General features: G+C 45.4%; 1 protein-coding gene across 1 annotated transcript in view; it reads right to left on the reverse strand.

The window, feature by feature from the left end:
- The window catches only part of LOC147748716 (uncharacterized), a 341,752-nt gene that overhangs the window by 248,270 nt on the left and 72,704 nt on the right, over positions 1-20,778 (reverse strand). Inside the window, exon 7 of the mRNA XM_086936477.1 lies at positions 3,334-3,482. Within this exon, the coding sequence (XP_086792603.1) occupies positions 3,334-3,482 (149 nt within the window). The remainder of the gene's footprint in view (positions 1-3,333; positions 3,483-20,778) is intronic.

Below are 20,778 nucleotides of genomic sequence, written 5' to 3' on the forward strand. Positions count from 1 at the left end.
CAGCATTCTCCTATTGAGGGACTCAGTATTTGTACTCTTGTTTACCCCAAGGGTATTGTGAGTCCCCTAGCATTTTCAACAGAGTGGTAAAACAAAATGGTCTGTCAAACTTTCAGTGTGACAGTATATTGTTGCAGTATGCCGATGACAAACTAGTTTGCAATCCTACAGAATAGCAGTGTAGGAAAGATACTATATACCTTCTGGTTACTCTTGCACAGAGAGATACAAGGCAGAGAGGGAGAAAGTTCAGTGGTGCCAGGAGGAAGTCCATTATTTTAGCCAAATACTGTCAGCTTCTGGTCAACGAGTACCCCTGAAAGAGCAGCATCCATTCGTCAAATGACTGAGCCAGAAACCATTAAAGGAATGCAGACGTTTCATGATATCTGTAATTATGTGAGACAAGGGTTTTGATTACAGAACTTTAATAGCACCTTTGCTATCTTCTATCAATCAAGCAAAAGACAGGAATGACACGATAACATGGACACCAGCGATGAGGGAGATTTTTTAGAAATTGAAAACTGAGAAAAAACAAATGCCCTGGTTTTGGGGACTCCTGATTACACCAAGAAGTTTTTATCTTTTTTTGTCATTGCAATGGTCACGTCATGACAGCTGTCCTTAAGCAGAAATATCCTTTAGAACACAAATACTTTGCATATTTTAGTGGGCTGTTGGATTCAGTGATGAGGGGACATTTGCCCTGCGAGCAAGCTCTCGTCACTGCAGACTTTGCAGTGCAGAAGAGCACCCACATTGTTATGGGGGCACCTTTAACCCGCTATGCAGATCATGCAATATTTGCTATCATTCAGAAGGCTGACTACTCTGAATACACTGAGAGTGTCAGGATATGAGGTGATACTGTCACTATCATCTTTGAAGATTGTGAAGTATCATACAGTGAATCCTGCAACATTCTTTGCTCATCCTATATTAAACACTTAGGATGATGCGCATGACTGTTCAAATTACCTTCCTAATTGATCTAGTCAAGCAACAGAGGATCCTATACCAGGTAGCATTATCTATTTTACTGATGGTTGTGAGAAGCTGGCTTGGTGTACATTGTACACTTATGTAAGTGGGCACCTTGCCGCAATCCAGACTACCCTTATGGTGATTTTAGTGGTTTTAGACAACCTTAGAGAGGTCTCTAAGTGGTAGCTGTGGAGAGCAGCCTTCAGGCTTAGTCCAGATGGAGTGTAAAGCAGCTTGTTTTACCAGAACGTAATGTTATAGGTATAGATTAAGAGAAAAAGAACCACACAGTATATTTATAAAGATATGTATCTATTATAATATACTCACTAACACACTCAGGTATCTCCCAGCAGGAGATATTCACCATGCAGACAAAACTTTTCAATAGAAACAGGTAAGTAGCACACAAGACACAGTGGTCAGGGGGGGGGGGGGGCAAACCATATACTAAAATAGTGGTATGCAAAACACGACTGAAGTCAAGACTATACCCAAAAGATGTAGAAGTACTGGGGACCCAAGAAACCATCCGAGGTAAGTAACAAGGAGTCCCACGGAAGACGTGTGCAGAGTGGGAACACGACGGGGGATCAATGCAAGTCGATGGGTAAGACGCAGTTGCAATTTTAAAGAAGGACCCTTCCCAGTGGAACCTGAAGAAACCCTGTGGAAGACAAAGGGTTGGAGACCCAACCCACCTGTGGATACCTTAGGAACCAGGATACCTGCCCAAGGGAAGCCAGGTGAATGGGTGTGAAGTGGCATCGGAAACCGCCATCAAACTCAATGGAGGACTTCAGGAAGATGCCACTGCTGGAGAAAGTGAAAGTGTCCAGTGGAACCCAAAGGTGGATTCAAGATGTGAAGAACCTGCAAGCAGAGGGGACAGAGTCTATGCCACTCAGGAGTGACTAGGAGGCACGGAAGACGAATGTCCACCGATGTCGAGTGTTGCGGGAGAGCTGACAGTGACCTTGAAACAGCAGCTGGGTAAGCCAGGCAATGTTGTGGAAGACCATTAGTCATACACAAGCTGGCCCATGTCGGATGTCGAGAGTTGAGGGGTCGGCGTCCTGCAGGAGCACCAACAAGCCTTGGAAACTGCAACCAACGTGGAAGTTGAAGAAGATGAAATGTCGGAACCAGCAAGGTCCAGGAGACTTACCACAAGCAGGGGACTCAGGGCAGGCCCGAGCAATCAGGGGAGCCCAAAGAATTCAAAGATGATCCTCAAGAGGACCCACAGGCTGGAAGCACTGAAGCAGCTCGGTATTCACCTGTTACAACGCATTTTTTACAACGCACTACCACTACAACGCAGGCATTACAACGCATACCATTACAACGCATAGCGCTGGGGGGCGCTCTAGGATAAGAGGTAAGTTTAATTTACTATCCAACACCTTCCCTAGGGTCCACGGGGACTGGAGTTAGAATAGTAAATTATACTTACCACTATCCAGCACCCCAAAGCGCTATGCGTTGTAGTGGTATGCGTTGTGAATACCGCGTTGTAATGGTATGCGGAGTAAAAGTATGCGTTGTAACGTCATACATCCTTGAGGTGGGAGCTACTTGGAGCCCAAAGATCTTGGTTGAAGGAAGCCAACAAGCCTTTGAAACTGCAAGTCAACACGGTGCACAGGGGTTTGGTTCTTGCGGCTCCGACGAGGGATACTGGCCTCAAACTTGGTGAAAGGACAGGGCCAATAGTAGAAGAACCACTATAGGAAAGTAGGATCTGCTTTTATGGTTACCCCCACTTTTAGTAGTATTTTTCCTACACTGCTATTCTATAGGAATGCAAACCAGTATGTCATCAACATACTGCAACAATATACTATCACACTGAAAGGTTGACAAACCATTTTAACCACTCTGTTGAAAATGCTAAGGGACTAACAATTCCCTTGGGGTTAGCAAGAGTACAAATACTCAGGCAGTGGAGGGGATAATAACTGTTACGCTCTTTACTTGAATCTCATTCCAAGCGCCCCGGCATTGTTGGTGGTTTATTAAACTGCATGCAGTAAATACTGATACAACATGTTTCGGTATATACCGGGTCTGGAAATACACACCCATTCAGAGTTCCTCAAATCAGAATGTCTTAAGCTAGATATAACATCAATTAGCGACTAAATCAGCATTTACATTGCACTCGAAATGATGGCCTTTGTGTTTCTTGTTGGTCAGGGCTAGCAGGGAGATTCTCCTCCTCAGTGAAAAAGGAGGACAACTCTTCTTTCTTTCTCTCTCTAAGAGCAGAAAGACCAGCGATACCCTAAGTGAGCCACAATGCTACCCCGTCCCGTGCCCTCCTCAAGTCTGCACTCTTATTACCAGGCTGGGGTGTTTGCGGTGGCAGTAGTTCAGGGTTTCCAACCGGTTCGCGTGGCAGGAACAGTCCAACATAGGCCTCGGCATGGGAGCGCTGTAGGAAAAGGCTGGAGTAGAGATGCTTGAGTGGGCATCCAGAGAAATCAATCACTCTGTAAGGAAAGGAAGAATAACAACGGAATCAATCACCCTACAGGGAGAGAATGGGAAAACCAGTGAAAAAACATCACCCTGCAGGGACAAGAGGAGTAATACAGGAATCAATTGTCCAACAGGGACAGGAGAATATCCAGAGGAGACAAGTAAAGGCAACATAGAAATCCATCACCTTGCAAAGGAAGGTGTAGGTACCTAGAGAAATCAATGACCCATTAGGGACAGGCAAGATAACAGATAAATTGACCGCCCTGCAGGGATAAGAGGTTAACACATGAATTTTGCACTTTGTAGGTGCAGGAGGAGGTTACACAGGAATCAATTAACCAATCACCCTGCAGAGAAAGGAGGGGACCACAAAGGAGTCAATAATCCTGCAGGGAAATGTGGGGATAGCACACAAATCAATATCCCTGTATGAATATGAGGGGATAACAAACCCATCAATCACTCTGTAAAGACAAGATGTATTACCTTCCAAGGGCAGGGGTATCAATACTCTGATAACCATGGAGGTTGATACCTCTATTCCCTACTGAGCACAGCAATCAGTCACCCTGCTGGTACAGAAAGGACTCATCCACTCTTTATCGATTGGAAGGAGTATCAGGGGAAATTGAAAACCCCACAACCACAGGAGGGATAACAAACAAACAAATCATCCTACTGGGGCAGAAACATTAAACATAATTGTCAGGGAAACACAGTAGGATTAACAAAGAGATAGGCCCCTAAGCGTGCACAGAAGTGAAAAGGAGGACTAAATGACCTTGCAGGTCTGTTACAACCCCCTTGCCTTGCCTCCAACAGTCCTTAGCTTACTTTACATACACACTTCTACTCTCCAGTCCAAAGCATGAACACAATGACGCCCCCATTTTATTTCCTTGTATGTTAATACATTTGTCTATCGTTTTGTAGCACCAACATGTACGTTTTTCTAAATAAGAGCGCCTCTCGCCCCCCTGTGGGTGATACACTCAGGGGCAGGAAATGATAAGGAGAAGGCCGCGCCCACCCACTGCACCAGATAGTGTTGGGGAGCCAGTGTCAGGGACTGTCCGGGACTATGTGGGGAACACAGTCAGAGACTTGGACAAGGACTGGGAACTGGGTAGAAGACGTACACAGAAAGGAGGAGTACAGTGCTGCCCAGGATCATACAGGGAGTCAGAGGAGAAGAGGGATTCAAAGGGGAAGCCTGTACAAGTGAACAAGATGGGTAAGACTCAGAAAGGAAGGGCACTCAAGGCAATTTAGCACTCAGACTAACTACACCCAAGACGGACGTGCAAGACATATATATAATACAACATTAACAATAAAGGGGGGTGTGGGGTAAAGCACTCAGGAGCGCCACATGGTAAGACTGAAGCTCAGTAAGTTTCTTACCCGCAAATGCTTGTTACAGATACTGACTGCAAATACCCACATGTAGAATATGCATGCAAAGGCAGGGTCTGTGAAGCTTATACCTATAGTGATGTTATAAATGTAACTCAAAGACAAAACTCACAGTGAACAAGAAACACCACCTAGGTAGTCAGCTGAGCCCATGGATTCTGGCGATCAAACAGGAACGCGCAAGGCAGTAACAGCAAAGGGGTAGAACTAAACACAAACACAATAGACAAGGAGCTAGCAAGGAGGAGTGCTTAACAGGAAAGGAAGGAAATGACAGGGCACACTTGGCAGAAAGCAGGTAACAAACATACAAGGTAACAGAAGTAAGACAGCTGAATAGAAAGGCAGCAAACTAGAACTGGAACCAAGGAAATGGGAAGCAAGGCAGGGACTGGAAACGGACATACAGAAGGGGAGGCAACAGGGGTATACAATAATAGTGCAGGTTAAGGAATCAAGAAAACAAAGTAGCTTAGAAGGCAGTGCTGGGGCAGGAACAAGAAGTGAGCTAAGGCTCAGGAGTCAAGGCAGCACTGCAGACAGTGCTGGTTCAGGAACAGGGAACTACCAAAGCTTTAGGAGTCAAGGTAGCACTGCAGGCAATACTGGTTCAAGGAAACAGGACATAGCTACAGCTCAGCAAACAAGGAGTCAAGAGAGCACTGCAAGCAGTGCAAATCAGGAACAAGAAATAGCTAAGCCCAGGAACAAAGAATAACTATAGCTCAGGAACTCGGGAAACAAGGTAGCACTGCAGGCAGTGCTAATTCGGGTACAGGGAATAGCTATAGCTCAGGAACTCAGGAAACAAGGTAGCACTGCAAGCAGTGCTAATTCAGGAGAAGGGAAACTGCTGCAGTTCAGGAACAAGGAATACTAAGGCTATGGGGTCAGGGTAGCACTGCAGGCAGTGCTAATTCAGGAACAGGGAAAACAGCAGCAGGCCAGGAACAAGACATAATTAAAGCTCAGGAAACACTGGAAACAAGAATAGCAAAAGCTCAGGGAACTCTGGAAACAAGGATTGGTCTCACCAGTAAACAACTACAATGACCAACCTTTGCCTGAAGGGAGCTGGGGCTTAAAAGAGCTCACAGTAATCACATGCAGCTGGTGTGAGCAGGCTAGCAGCAGCCAGCCACAGGTGAGCTGAATTCCTCCACCCATCCTTGGCCTGCAGGGGTGGAGACAAAGCAGTGAGCAGGGAATTCTGGGTAATGGAGTTTCAGGCATGAGTAGGCTTGCTTTAAGTCTAAGCAGGCTGGCTTTCACAAAAACCGGCATGGATTGGGAATGGATGTCAATTCCCAAATAGTGTCCAAATGGCTGGAAGTCAAGATATGCATGCAGGGGAGTGTCAGGAAGCATATTAGAACACTGGAGAGTCCCACAGTTCAGCCCCCTGGTGGTGGACACGAGAACACAGGGAGCGAATTGTGACAGCCAGGTAGACTTGTCAGGAAAGGTTCTGCAGTTTGGAGTGAGCAGTGTGTGGTGAGGCTCCACTTAGCAACTGTGCAGGTTGGGTGGTGCAGCAGGAAGCTCTCTGGACAGGTTCTATGCGTGCAGATAACAGCTCTCTTTTCGTAGCAGGAACCACAGCAGATGACAGTCGAATATCGCTAATTTTCCAGCAACCCTTAGGCTCTTTTTTTGTGACAAACAGCTAGACATTTTGCGTAGCTACCCATAGTTTTAAAGTAACCTGAAATTTTGAGCAGTGAAGTTTCGTAACTTCATACAACTCTTATTAAAATCAGTTAAACAAACCAGTGCCAGATACGCCAGATGGCCCCTCTTGAATACTGAAAGCAGAGAACAAGGCCTAAGAAATGGTGGAGAGTTAATTAGCATTGGCCATGCCCAATAAAGGCACTTCATTAAAAACGTGATTTCACAGCCATTTCATATTATTCATGCTAATATAATTTGGGAATAATCTACAGGCACAGTTGGTAAACAAATGTTTTGTACATTAGATATGTGAGTAAGATGACTATACAATAACGTACATGCTCATGTAAACCGCTCATTCACTATATGTATACATTTACAAAATAATAAATGCCTGTGCAGACTTTTTCAAGGGCAAGGGCATCCAGGGTCTAATGGACTTCAATTGAATCAATTCAGGTCACTTACCAATGGCGTCCAGCAGTCCCCATGCTATAGCGTCCAGCAGTCCCCATGCTATTGCGTCCACAGTCCCCGTAGTATTGACACCCAAGCTAAAAACCAAGCCCACCCGTTCAGTTCTTGGCTTTCAAGGTGCAGATGTCAGAGCAGTCCAAGGCACCCTCATGAAGTTGATATGGGTTGGAAACTCAGAACTCAGTAAAGCTCTTGAAGATAACCAATTACTTTTTAAGCCTTCAGATACTGACAGGTTATCACATAATCAATAAAGAAGGCCTACTGCCTTTGGCAATGCTTGTGTCGCGTTATACAATAGCCATGTTTGCCATACATTATTAATAACAAGACCTAGTGGCTTTGACGCACTTTCATAATATTAGCAATGTCCCTAAATTCTGCATCTTCCCAAACAGAGAGTAGGAGGTACAACCTCAAGTATATCATCCTATAAACCCCTACAACACACTGAACTACTTGAGGTTAATAAAGTCATTGCTATCCATTTGTAGTTCAAACTTCTTTTGGAGAGGGTCATCAAAAGATTTTAGAGAGGTTGTCTCACCCTTAACTTATCAAGACATGCTTCATCATTTGACCGCCTCTGACACTGGAGTAGGAGCAATGCAACTCCAGCGGACTAAAACGAGGGAAGCTACACTTGACCCTGGAAGTTCTTAGAAACCTATTGCTAGGATAATGTCTTGAGCCCTGTTGATTTTGCAGGAAAACAAGCTATTAAAAAATACCTTGGGGTATACTCGAAACCTACTTTTTACAGAGTACCTCTGCTATGATTAAAATTATGGAACTTGGGTCATAAAGTGAAAAACAATGAATCAGTAGACCTCAAAAAAAAATGTTTGCGTGTGTTATGTGCAGGGATGGACTGGGAACCAAAACCGGCCCTGGCAAAGTGCTCGCCCACCCCCCTACCCACTCAGGGGGGATTGGAGGTGCCGCCGAGCTCTTTTCCAGGGCCAGTTTTCAGCCGATTTTGTTACAGGGCCGATTTTGCAGCTAGTCTGCAAAAACGGCCCTGTAATAAAATCGGCCCCCAGGGGCCCAAAACCGGCACCCACCCGTGCAGCGCACCGGGGGATTGCCCGGTGCCCGCTACGCCAGTCCGGGCCTGGTTGTGTGCCTAAATTCTACATCCCTGTCTTGCAGGCTCTCTTTAGCTTCTATGCGGTGTACCATACACACGCAAGGGATCCATCCAAAACAGATATTTGTCACCTAACAGTAAAGGACTATAGATATAATCTATGGTCAGCATAATATAGGCAGACAAGTACATTGCACAGACACTCTTCATACATGCCCCCCCCTGCCAGTCTACATAGACCCTTTCTGTTGACAGGCAGCTGGCCTTACTTAACAAGCATTTTGCAATGCTAATAGGTCCAGCTTTAAAGCAATGGTGCTTGCTAATGTGAAGCATTGCAAGAAAATAGCATATGTGTTTGTGTGGAAGCAAAGAACTGTAGAATAATATTGGTGTAAGTTAAAAGGTAAAATGACAGTTGCACTGTCATGCCAGACATAAAAATCCATGTAGGTTAAAGACAACCCTCCTCTCATCTGTGGTTCTGTCAGAGAATGACAAACACCATTAATTATGTAGTTATCTCAGACAATTTCCCAGTATTACAATGTTGTGTGTGCCCCTGAAAGTTCAAGCTCAGCCAGCTGGATACATAAACCAAATGATCACAACTGGTGAAGGGCAAGCACTTTTTTTATGGCAGCACACATCTGCCCAATCAAAACAAGCAATCCTAACATGTGGGCGTAGCCAAATCTCCTCTCAATGGTACTCACATAATTGTCTGGCGACAGCTGCACTGTCAAGCCAGCCCATAAAAAGATGAGTGTTGCAGATTGAAGCCCATGAATCAATTGAAGCACAGCTAGCAGTATGTGATACTCCATTATTGAGGCTCACCACAAAGCAGAGGTCCTAATAACAGAGGTCAAAAAGCAAGGTAAACATATTTTCCTACCAATGTCTTTATAAAAATTAAATCATATGACCATGCAAAACAAAAAGAATTAAGTAATGCAAATGTTGTGCATCTGATCTCTAATTGTGTTAGCCTTTGTACTTAGATTTAGGTTTACATCAATCATAGTTTATCACACCAAATGCACCTATTTGTGATACACTTAACAAAGAGTGCTACTGGACGTGTGCGCTGTTTCATACGCTCTGGATATTTTCAAATACAAAATGTGAAAAGGACATTTAGAAGTAATTTTACCAATCGCAGACCATGTAAATTAGCAACTGAGGCAGTAAATGATTCAAAATGGCAGCATTTTGTTCTCGACCTGCCAATGCGCTTGCGCATTGCAGCTCGAGACATATAGAGGTGCATCAGGAAAGCGTACCAAGAGGGCTTTGACAGGCGGATTACGCACAGTGCATGTGCTCTGTGCATGCACTTCCCATTTGCTCCCTGAGCCACGGCAGACCCGCCACAGCAATGCAGAGAGCTTCAGATTACAAAGGAATGCTCTCACCCGCCCCCCTCTGCGCAATGCCAGAGCTTGCCACTTCATGCGCTCCGCAGAATCAGCCCTCCTCCGAACACTTGTTTACAGTGCTGCCAGGAGGTGGGTTTAACATCATGGGAGGTAAAGTCCCAATTGTCTCTAATAAGATTTTGGAACCGACTGGAGACTGGTGGCGATGAGAAGGTTTCAATCTGGTGTAGAGAGGAAATTCGAGTAAGCAGCTTACGCTGGGCGCGAGATGTGAAGAAAACCCTCCAGACGGTAGCTGCGAACTTGAAATTGAGCCTTTCCCAACCACTGTTAAATATAGCGTGTACGAAAAAGATGCTTAGAGACCAAGGGCTTGATTACTCTAGATCAAAAGATATGGACTATCTAAGGCTAAAAAAATCAGTGAATTGGGTAAAAAATGAGTGGGAAAAGAAGGTTCGGTACCCATACCTGGATTTATTGCCTAGTAGATGGCTAAGAAATGAAATTTTGAAGATCCGGGTGGGACTAAATCCATGGAAGATTGAAAGAAAAATAAGTGTGGCCCTGATCCATCCGGATGGAACTTGCAAATGTGGACTAGGTGTAAGGAATAATATTTTACATATATTGTGTGATTGTACATGTATTTTAGCAATTCGGAAAACATTTTTACGTCCAATTTTTTTAAAAAATGAGGTGTTCTCACGGGCTGAGGCTATTGGCCTCCTTACAGAAATGTCTTCTTTGGATACTACAATTGCGTTGGGGAAATTTCTGAAAGCAATACGAGAATATGTAATGGAGACAACAAAGGAGAATGGGAGAGTTTGAATTTATAGAGTATCCCAATTTTATGTATATGGCCCTCATAAGTGTTGTAATTGTATAAAATGAACTGTGGTTTTAAATATTGTATGCGTATGGTTTTACAAGTGCTGTAATATGTAAAATGAATTGTGGTTTTCAATGTCTTATCACGATACGCGATCCATTGTTCTATGTATGGTTTATAGACTATGGTCTAAATAAACTTATGTGTTAACAGTAAAAAAAAAACAGTGCTGCCAGCCTATCGCGTGCACGCCGCATCAGACTTCAAAGAAAGGCTGCCGCTCCCCCGCCCGCCGCACTAGAACCGAACATATTTCAGCACGGCGACCTATTTGCTCCTATTAAATACTTGTTTTTTGTGTGCACTTGCATCGTTAAATTAACCAGACTCCTTCACTCGGGCCAAAACAGAGGAAAGTGAACTGCCACTAAGCAGCCTCCCACCCTACCTTACCCCGACAGCCCTTATTCAGTCTCACATTCATTCATAAACATCAAAGCCATTTGCCAGCATCCACTTCATGCGCTCCACAGGTCATAAACAGGACCATCTGCTGGTGCCCAGTCCCCCTCCCAGCGCTGCCTTTCCTCTGCTCAGGCTTCAACTGGTGCCCGACATCGCACCCCTGCTGCCCTGCGAGGCTTGTTCTCTTTCCCTTTCACTCTGTGTTCTCCTGTTTGTTCATCATTTTCCTTTCTCGCTTTCCATTCTTTGTCTGCGCCCACACCCTTTTGTCATGGTATTTCGTATTTATTTATGAAGTAAAGAGCATAGGTAAGTATAGGGGTTCTACAGCACAAATAAATGCAAAACCGGCTCGAACAGACGAACCTCGCCCCAGGGGGATGTCGTCGCTCTTGACAAGCGCAGCCGAAGAGTTGTGGTTTGTGTCTCTGCTGTTCCTCAACCGCCGGTGATTTTCCGCAGGTCTCTCTTGATTGAAGGGCACATTTAAAATAAAACTGGTGTCCAGGATTAATTTGACACATAGCTGCGTCATTTAACATGTTATGTTTTGATGCACTATGAATGCTACGCTTTCGTTTTTGTTTTGGGTGGTCCATGCTTATCCTTCTGCAAAGCTCGCCTCCATACAATAAGGATATTTATACCCTACATTACACCGAAAATGTAATCTTTACTTCTCACCACAACAGTCTCTTTTCAATACTTGTGTCTGTAGAACGTTCTGCTCCCCTCAATAACACGACCATCATCCTTTTACTTCTGGGGAAATAATCCCTTGGCATTGTGAGTGAACACAATACAATGAGCAGCTCCAAACGTCAAAGAGCGCCAGTAAAGGAACACACCCATGATTTGCAAACAATCACAGGATGCTTGAGCCAACGCCAGATTCGAACCTGGTTTCCCAGCTTCAAGGTCGGACGCTTTAACCGTTACACCACATCTGGTCGCTGCTCCCTCCTCCACTGTTTCTCCCTCTTTGCTCCTCCTTATGTGGTCACTCAATCTAGGCACACCTCCCTCATCATTTGCCAATGCTTGTTATGTATGCTTTTTCTGTGCATATTTGCGTGCTCATTTAAATAGTAAGCATAGTTTGTTGCGTACTTTTCAATAGTATTATATTGCTTTACAGGAAAACACATATATTATGTCCGTGCACCTAACCTTTCAACTGCTTCTGTCATAATGCAACACGTGCTTCTTTGCTAAACTTCTGATAATTCTGTCGTCAAAATACAGTACTCCAGCGTATTATATACGTATTTGCTGTATGTGTTTACCTATTACATTCAGTTCGCAGTGGTTTGTTTTTTAGGCGCAAAATCTGTGTCCCTGTAGTCTACATCTGCCATGCCTTCCATTAAACTATAATTACATGCATCACCTCTGCGCTCGTGCAGCCTCTCATAAACCTTTTCATCAATTTAAAAGTTAGTACCTCCAACTCCACTCTCCAAACTCCAATTCCACCCTCCAACTCCACCCTCCAACTCCAATCTCCAACTCCACCCTCCAACTCCACCCTCCAAGTCCACCCTCCACCTCCACCCTCCACCCTAAACTCCACCCTAAACTCCACCCTCCAACTCCACCCTCAAACTCAAACTCCACCCTCCTACTCAAACTCCACCCTCCAACACCACCCTCCAACGCCACCCTCCAACTCCACCCTCCACCCTCCAACTCCACCCTCCAACTCCACCCTCCAACCTCCAACTCCACCCTCCAACCTCCAACTCCACCCTCCAACTCAACCCTCCAATTCAACCCTCCAACTCCACCCTCCAACCTCCAACCTCCAACTCCACCCTCCAACCTCCAACTCCACCCTCCAACTCAACCCTCCAATTCAACCCTCCAACCCCAACACCAACCTCCAACTCCACCCTCCAACTTCACCCTCCAACTCCAACTCCGCCCTCCAACTCCAACTCCACCCTCCAACACCACCTTCCAACTCCACCCTCCAACTCCAACTCCACCCTCCAACACCACCCTCCAACGCCACCCTCCAACTCCACCCTCCACCCTCCAACTCCACCCTCCAACTCCACCCTCCAACTCCACCCTCCAACCTCCAACTCCACCCTCCAACCTCCAACTCCACCCTCCAACTCAACCCTCCAACTCAACCCTCCAACCCCAACACCACCCTCCAACTCCACCCTCCAACTTCACCCTCCAACTCCAACTCCACCCTCCAACTCCAACTCCACCCTCCAACACCACCTTCCAACTTCACCCTCCAACTCCAACTCCACCCTCCAACTTCAACTCCACCCTCCAACACCACCTTCCAACTCCACCCTCCAACTCCAACTCCACCCTCCAACTCCACCCTCCAACTCCACCCTCCAACTCCAACTCCACCCTCCAACGCCACCGACCAACTCCATCCTCAACCCTCCAACTTCCAACTCCACCCTCCAACTCCACCATCCAAATCCAACATGAAAAACTAAATCCACCTTCCAAACCAATTACACCCTCTAAATCCAGCCCACACTTTATCTATTGCCCACACTCTATCGCCCACACTCTATCTATCGCCCACACTCTATCGCCCTCCCTCTATCTATCGCCCTCACTCTATCTATCGCCCTCACTCTATCTATCTGTCTATCTATCTCCCTCACTCTATCTATCGCCCTCACTCTATCTATCTGTCTATCTATCGCCCTCACTCTGTCTATCGCACTCACTCTATCGCCATCATTCTATCTATTGATCGCCCTCACTCTGTCTATCTTTCTATCGCCGTCACTCCATTTATCTATCTACCGCTCTCACTCTATCTATCTTTTGCCCTCCCTCTAGCTATCTATCGCCTTCACTCTATCTATCTATCGCACAACCACAGCATCACTCAGGGGCACCACAACATCCCTATGTGCTACCACAGCATCACTGAACGCCACAGCATCACTCGTCGCCACCACATCACTCCGCACCACCACACCATCAATCTGTGCAACCATTCAACAACAACTGGTTTAAATTGGTTCTCTCAATGTTTCAAACTTTATTACAAATGTCACAAAAAGATGTTAATATTTCACTTCTGTTCTTGGATTTTCATCACAATAAAATACACTGAACATAATCTTCACAAAAGTTATGTACAAAAGTTTAAGCTATTGCCATTATAAATTACAATAACTTTAATTTAAGTATTAATTATTTTAAAAAGTTTAAAGCCATTGTTATTTTTAATATCAATACATCTAAGTCACGTAAATACAAAACATGTTGCATTACAAATGCTATAGGTGTCACATTTGCAAAAATTAAAAGTATTGGCATTGTAAATGATAAAGCTATTAATTTCCCTATTTACAAAACCAACACATAAATAAAAAATGTGTCATTTACAAGACCAATAGCTCAAACTTTCCTGATGCGAGACCTATGGCATTGCAAATGCTTGTTAAATAAAGTGTCTTTAAGCTTTGTAGAGTTAGTACATCTAAAGGTTAAATGTTGCTAACTCAGCCGAGTTTTAAGTCTGCGTTAATCCTTTGTTGTTGCTAATGCTCACATGAGTGTATGTGTGCGTGCATGGGTCTAGGATCACCAATGACCCATCCTAAGGCAAACAGCGAGACACAGAAGCCTATAATTGTGTCGCTTGGTATGCGTTTGTGCATGGCTTGGGCAATGCTTGTTTATTAAATGTGTAATACTGGGCGTTAGGATGTAAATCCTCCCAGTGATTTGCCTGCGAGGGAGAAGACGTCATTTGCTTGAAACATACAATTTGGTCAAATGACCACTAGAATCTGCAATTAGGCTTCTGGCCCCGCCCCTCTACTAGTTCTGAATATTTACTAAAATATGACACTTTACAAAGTTTAAAGCATCCTTATTCCGATGATTCCCCACTCCCCGGCCCAACACACACAGCTAATCGTGGTTCAAAGAAGCACTACGGCTCATCTGTAAAATATGTGTTTTCTATACCATTTTTTGTTTAGTTTAACTGGAAGTTTTCTATAGCATCATGACATATACCAAACGGAATGTGTCAATTTGTCATCTTAATAGTGGGTATTAAGGTTACCCAACTGAATAACAGTCGTTTTATCAAATTCAAAGGATGAAAGGCTGAGTCAGCTCTGCCTAGATTTAAAAATGTATTCCAAGAACTTACTCAAATCTTTCACTGGCACTGGCCTAACGGCTTCAGTGGTTTTACAGGCATACAGGTCTGGCTTATTTCACCTGTTGGTTTCAGCATGGCTTCAGATTCAGACTTACATCTCTGCAGGAACTGATATCTGCCCTGAGAAAAGGCTAAAGTTGTCCTTGCAAGTGTATTATTATAGCCTTATAGCCCGCCGTAGAGGGCTATACCGGCTATTAAAGGCCCTCTCCAGCGTTAAAGGCCCCGAGCCGAAGGCAGAATGTTCTAACAAAAAAACAAAGCCTTTTGGGAGCGTGAGGGGATTGGAATCCCCTCAGGTTCCCTGAAGCCTTTGTTCACAGCCAGAGCTGTGAACAAAGAAACATTGGAATGTTGGAGCTCCAGGCTTATACCAGCCCTTATAAGCCAGAAGCACTCCATTGTTTTCAATTGAGCTCCCAACATTCCAATTTTCTAATATTACTTTAACTTGCATGTTTTTCTATTTTTTTTATTTTATGTTTTTTATTATGTTTATTATTATTTCTTTAAAACCATTCTTGTTTAGTTAAAAAAACAATTTATAGGACAAAATGAAGCAACAAAGGCACTACAAGAGAATCACAAAAGCACCCACCGGGCTGGTAGGTCAGTCCCCAGTGACCCCTACCCCCAGTGGTTCAAACCCTGGAACGACATCTGAGCCACAGAAGGTTACTGCCATCCCCTGGGTCTGAGAAAAGTGAGAGGTGAATGGTGAGACAGGATGGGTCAGTTACTTAAGAAAAATGTTTTTTTTAAGAAAGTGGGTAGGAATCAATTAAGATCAAATGTTTATGTACAATTAAAAGTGGAACGTACCCAGGGCCACATAATGCTATTCCTTACATCTTTACCCCCACGTTAATTTCAGCGTGTTGAACAAAGCAAGGTAAAGCCGGAGTCTAAAGAAGTACCAAGATAGGCGTTATTTATTCAGGGGCGGTTCCTCCATAAAGACGAGGAGCGTCTCCCAAATAGAGTCAGTCACAGAAAAGTAAAATTATATTAAAACAAAAATATTATTTTATGTTTCTGATTGACTCTGGGTGAGGCATGCGTGTGTTCGTGCGGGATGGGGTGACAGGGAGGAGTGGTGGGCACTTAGAAGTGTGCATGTCAGTTTGGCTGTCCGTCTTAGGAAGGCCAAACAGACATGCACACTTCTATTTCTCCAACCCAGCTGTGTTGGAGAAAAGTCCCAGACTCCCAGCCACTCTCCAAGCAGCAGACCAGGCCACTCACACCAATCCTGGAGCTGCTCTCATAGCATGAGAGCAGCGTCTGGATAGGGAGGAGAGCCTGGGCTTTCTCAGTGACTGCCAGGAGTCAAGCACATAGGTGGTCGTCGGCGTCAGGGCAGCGACAGGTAAGTTTTGTTTAATTATTATTTTTCTCCTAAATTCCTAGTTGCCTCCCCATCACCCGCACCCCCACCCCCACACACACTTTCGTTGTGCGGAACCACCACTGTATTTATTCATGTGCTATTTGTTTGAATGCAGTATTTAAAGCTTACCTTGTCACTAGTATTCCCAGGCTGCTGATCCCCTCACGCCTCTCACATCCCAGCTGCACAACACACAGCTCTGCTCCCATACTGCTGTCATGCTCTCGCCTCTCCTACACCAAATGTATCAGTGCTGTGGTTATTCTTAGTGCAGTGGCACCAGGACACAGGGAAGTGAGACCCACTGCATCTCTATATTTTTTTACTATTCAACAATGAACCTTGCATATGACCATATGGCACAGTTGCTATGTCACTGACCCAAATAACACTGTTGCATCATCCACACCTCTACGCAGACCTCAGTTGTATATCACCCATCTTCTCTTGCATTGGGCCGGACTGGTCGTAGCAGGCATTGGGTGTTTCCACACGAGGCTGGAAGGGAGGAGGCCGATTTTGCAGTGGTGAGGGCCGTTTTGGTTACTGGGGGCCAGTTTTGGAGTGGTGCTGCTGTATTGGCCCCCAGTAACCAAAGAAGCAGGGGGCTGCCCCACCCCCCAAATCTCCTGGGCTGCTTTGGGTTCCCAGTCCTGCTCTTACAGGCCACTGTACCACCCTCGCCTCTTCTAACAACCGCCGAGTGTAACACACATCAGTGACAGACTGATGTTAACAACCTCATCTAGAGGTTGAAGTGTATGGGATCCATGAGGATTGACGTGCCTGTGCTTTTACTAGCTTTACAAAAACACTTCCCATACTTTTTGCTACAAAGGACTGTCAGTGATCAGTTAATGCAGGACCTCAGGTGCTTCCAGCTGTAAGGGAATGGAAGGGGGGAGGGGTCACCTGTACTGTAAAGCCAAAGGGCTAAAGGAGGGAAAAGAGCCAATCCTGGGCGTAGGACTACGCTATGCTCGCTTAGTTTGAGTAGTTTGCACAACTATGCGCTACGCAAATTGCAAGTAGCACAGTGCAAAAACGCATAGCGGGCATTTTTTGCTTGCTCGCGGTCCTCATCGTCAAGTTTGTGACCGCGAGCGAGCAAAATGACATCCCAGCGAGACTTTTTCCTCGTTCTCAATCACCAACATCAAGTTGTTGATCGTGAGCGTGGAAAATAAACCTCCTGACGAGATTCTCAACACGAGGAGGTCAGGTTTCTAATTGCGAGTGGTCGCGTATGCTCGCGATGAGAAACTACCAGTCCGCGTTGAGAAAACTGCAGCTCGAGTACAAATCTACTCAAGAGGCAGAAAACGACCGTCTGCACTGTGCAAGATGCCGTTTTCAATGATTGCACAGTGCGGACAAGCATCGGGCACTGTGCAATCAGTGCGAGCAGCATTTTCCCTACCGCACTATGCAGTTCGCGTAGGTTGCGTAGTGCGAAGTGCACTACGCGTAGCTACGCATAGTGCGACTACGCGAACTATGCCCAGGGTTAAAAAGAGCTAAAGAACAACAAGCCGTCTTGCCAGGGTGCCTGCTACCTGAAAGAAATGTAAATGTGTGCAATTGGTTAATCAGGGATGTAAAGCTGCTTGGAATCCACTTTTGGCTTAAAGTGATGGAGTCACTTTAAGGTTCATGGTGATAAAGCTTCATTCTTTTTAAGAGGTAAGGTAAGGTTGTTACCAGCTAAGCTTTGAATATATTAATAGACACTTATAAAACATGTTTGCACTAGATACAAGTCTGGTTACGTTTGCTACAATATAACATTTGAATGTACTTGTTTTATGTTAAACACACCCTTTTTGCACATTCTGCAGCAGCCTAAGTTATACTGTGTGTAATACAGTTTTAAAATAATGGATTACATATTCATAGTGCTTTCTGTCACATGCTGGGACCTTATTGCACAATAAATATTGAAGTCGCTATTCCCCAATGGGCCAAGCAGGATTCAATTCTGTCATCCTCCAATTACATACAACGCCGTCGGCAGTGATCGCATTACCCAACAGAGGTTTCATAACATCAAAGAAAGCATTTCTCACATATTAGTTTAACTTGCATTTATATATCATGTAATGTGTTTACGTTAGTTTATTTTAAGCTATTTGAAGGTGAAAGGCAAGCGTAATAGTTACAAAATATTTTGTTCTTTTTCCCTATGTCCAGCCATGTTTTTGACCCAGACCCCACACAAGAGCTTATTTTGAAAAAATGTAAGTTCCAGGGCCCTTCTCAAGAGGCCACTGCTGCCTGCCCTATGCATTGCCCCTGTCAGCCCTGCCAATGAAAGTACCAACATAACACCTAACCGGGAAACATCTTTTAGGACGAAGCCTCAATCACGCTAAGCCTTCACAGCGCTGGCTACAGAACAAACGTGTCTTTAGCAAGTATTCATTCTGCACACAAGTTGTTACAACGATTTGCTTTCGGAGGGTGCATTGGGGAAATGGTGTTGGAATTAAAGTCCTGTACCTTCCCTGCTGTTGCACAGACTGTAGTTGGAATAGTAAATCAAACTATTCCAAAATCCGGCTCAAATTAAGCACTGCCCCTCACTCACTTACCCCATATCCATTGCACTCAGGATCAGAATTCCCATACTTTTTTTAGGTCTCGCACCTGGCGACGCACCGCGAAGCGCTGTCGCCAGCGGGACTTATTGTCAGCGACTTTCTTCTCATGGGGTACAGACTGGGGCACGCGCATGCAGTTTCACTTTCGCTCCATCGTCTCCTCCCCGGGCCCACGCCATTATAGCTGTCCAGACACTTCCGCTCAACAACCGTTCAAATGGCCTCACACACAGTCTCAACCACGTCACCAATGTTAACGCACCCCATCTAATGGGCTCAAACGCCAACTCCTTCCCTCAGTGTCTTCACTACCCCCACTTGGCCCCTGGTCCTTTAACACCGTCCAGCTTCCTCAGAGTTATTTCTTCCTATGCGATACTCACTACTTCTTTCCAAAACCTACCAGGGGGAGTCGCATAGGAAGGGAAAAACACGTGCCAGGGATTGAAGGCAGCTACATAGGTCACAACAGCGTGTTCATCAGAACAGGACCTCCGCCCTCATACCATCCAGCCAGCATTACCATGCTCGGCCGCTCTTCCCATCTGCCCGGTACTCGCACACAAAATCACTCACCTGCCGGTCTCATCCAACTGCTCCAGCTGTATCTGGGTGAAGGTTCGCGCAAGCTGGTCACTGCCCAGATAAAAGCACGCTTGCATAGTGATAGACGTCACGTACGTCAGTAAAATCTACAGAAAACTGAGCTGGCACATTGAGAAAGTGAAACTTAGTAAGGCTTAAAACGGCTGACGCGCATGCGCAGTGCAAGGAACAAAGTCTTTCTTTGCACATCTGGCGCATAGCAGTTTCTCTGGTAGGTCGGTGTGTCTGGATGCAGCTTGTTTTAGTTTTCATTCAACCAACGTGATAGGATTTCCTGAAAAGCACCACCACCCTGCTTTGCCTTGGGACAAAAGGTTTGCGGACATACGCGCCCATTTTATTTTGTGGCCGTTTTATATAGCCCGAACGCGACCCGAAGGTACTGAAGCGCTTTACATAATGACCACCAGTTACATCACACATGGACACGTTCATTGTTTGAAGGCACAGGGAGAATAAGTGATCTGCTCAGAATCACAGGATGAGCCGACGCCAAGATTCGGAGGTGCTCAACATCTTGTCAGGTCAGACTTCTTCAGACAATTTCGGATTCCTAGTCAACTGCTCATTTGTTGCATGCGGGGACTTACACATCCATACAAAACGCGGGGAGGCTAAAATACAAAATAATCACCATCTAAAGCCCAGATCTGGACTAACGGGAGGCGTGGTGTCTCGTGGCAGCACTTTCCCATTCTCTAGACAGCTCTTCCCACCCGCAGGGACCCCGCTTAGAGCGCCGATGACCTGCCCTAAGCAAAGGACCCCTGTTTACACTCCACTGCTGCCCCGTACAGGTCTCCTCACAGTCTCTCTCTACTTCTTCACATGGTTTTTTAGAGACTCCCCTACCCCGGGAGTGTTCCCTCTCTCAGGCCAGGTGTCTTCGGACCTCCAGCACAGGGATAGCTCTCCTCTGCTTTTGGTCCTCTTCCATCAGATGCCATTTCGTATTTAGCACCTCTCCCCCAGTCCAAATAGGTTTTTTTGTCGTGGCACGAGGTGACCCCACTATCTCCCTAAATCTCACCCTCTTATCCCAGGTATGCCCCCTCCTTTCTCCATTTCTATCCCGTAAACATCGCGTCTTCATATAGGGCCTCCTCTGGACTGCCTGCCTCCTTACCTTCCAGTCCTACCATCCCCCACCCCAGCCCCTTGCCCCCAAGTACTAGTGGGTCCCCTTTCTTACCTTAGGTCT

Source organism: Lissotriton vulgaris, chromosome 1_1 (genome assembly GCF_964263255.1).
Source record: "Lissotriton vulgaris chromosome 1_1, aLisVul1.2, whole genome shotgun sequence".
Lineage (NCBI taxonomy): Eukaryota > Metazoa > Chordata > Amphibia > Caudata > Salamandridae > Lissotriton > Lissotriton vulgaris.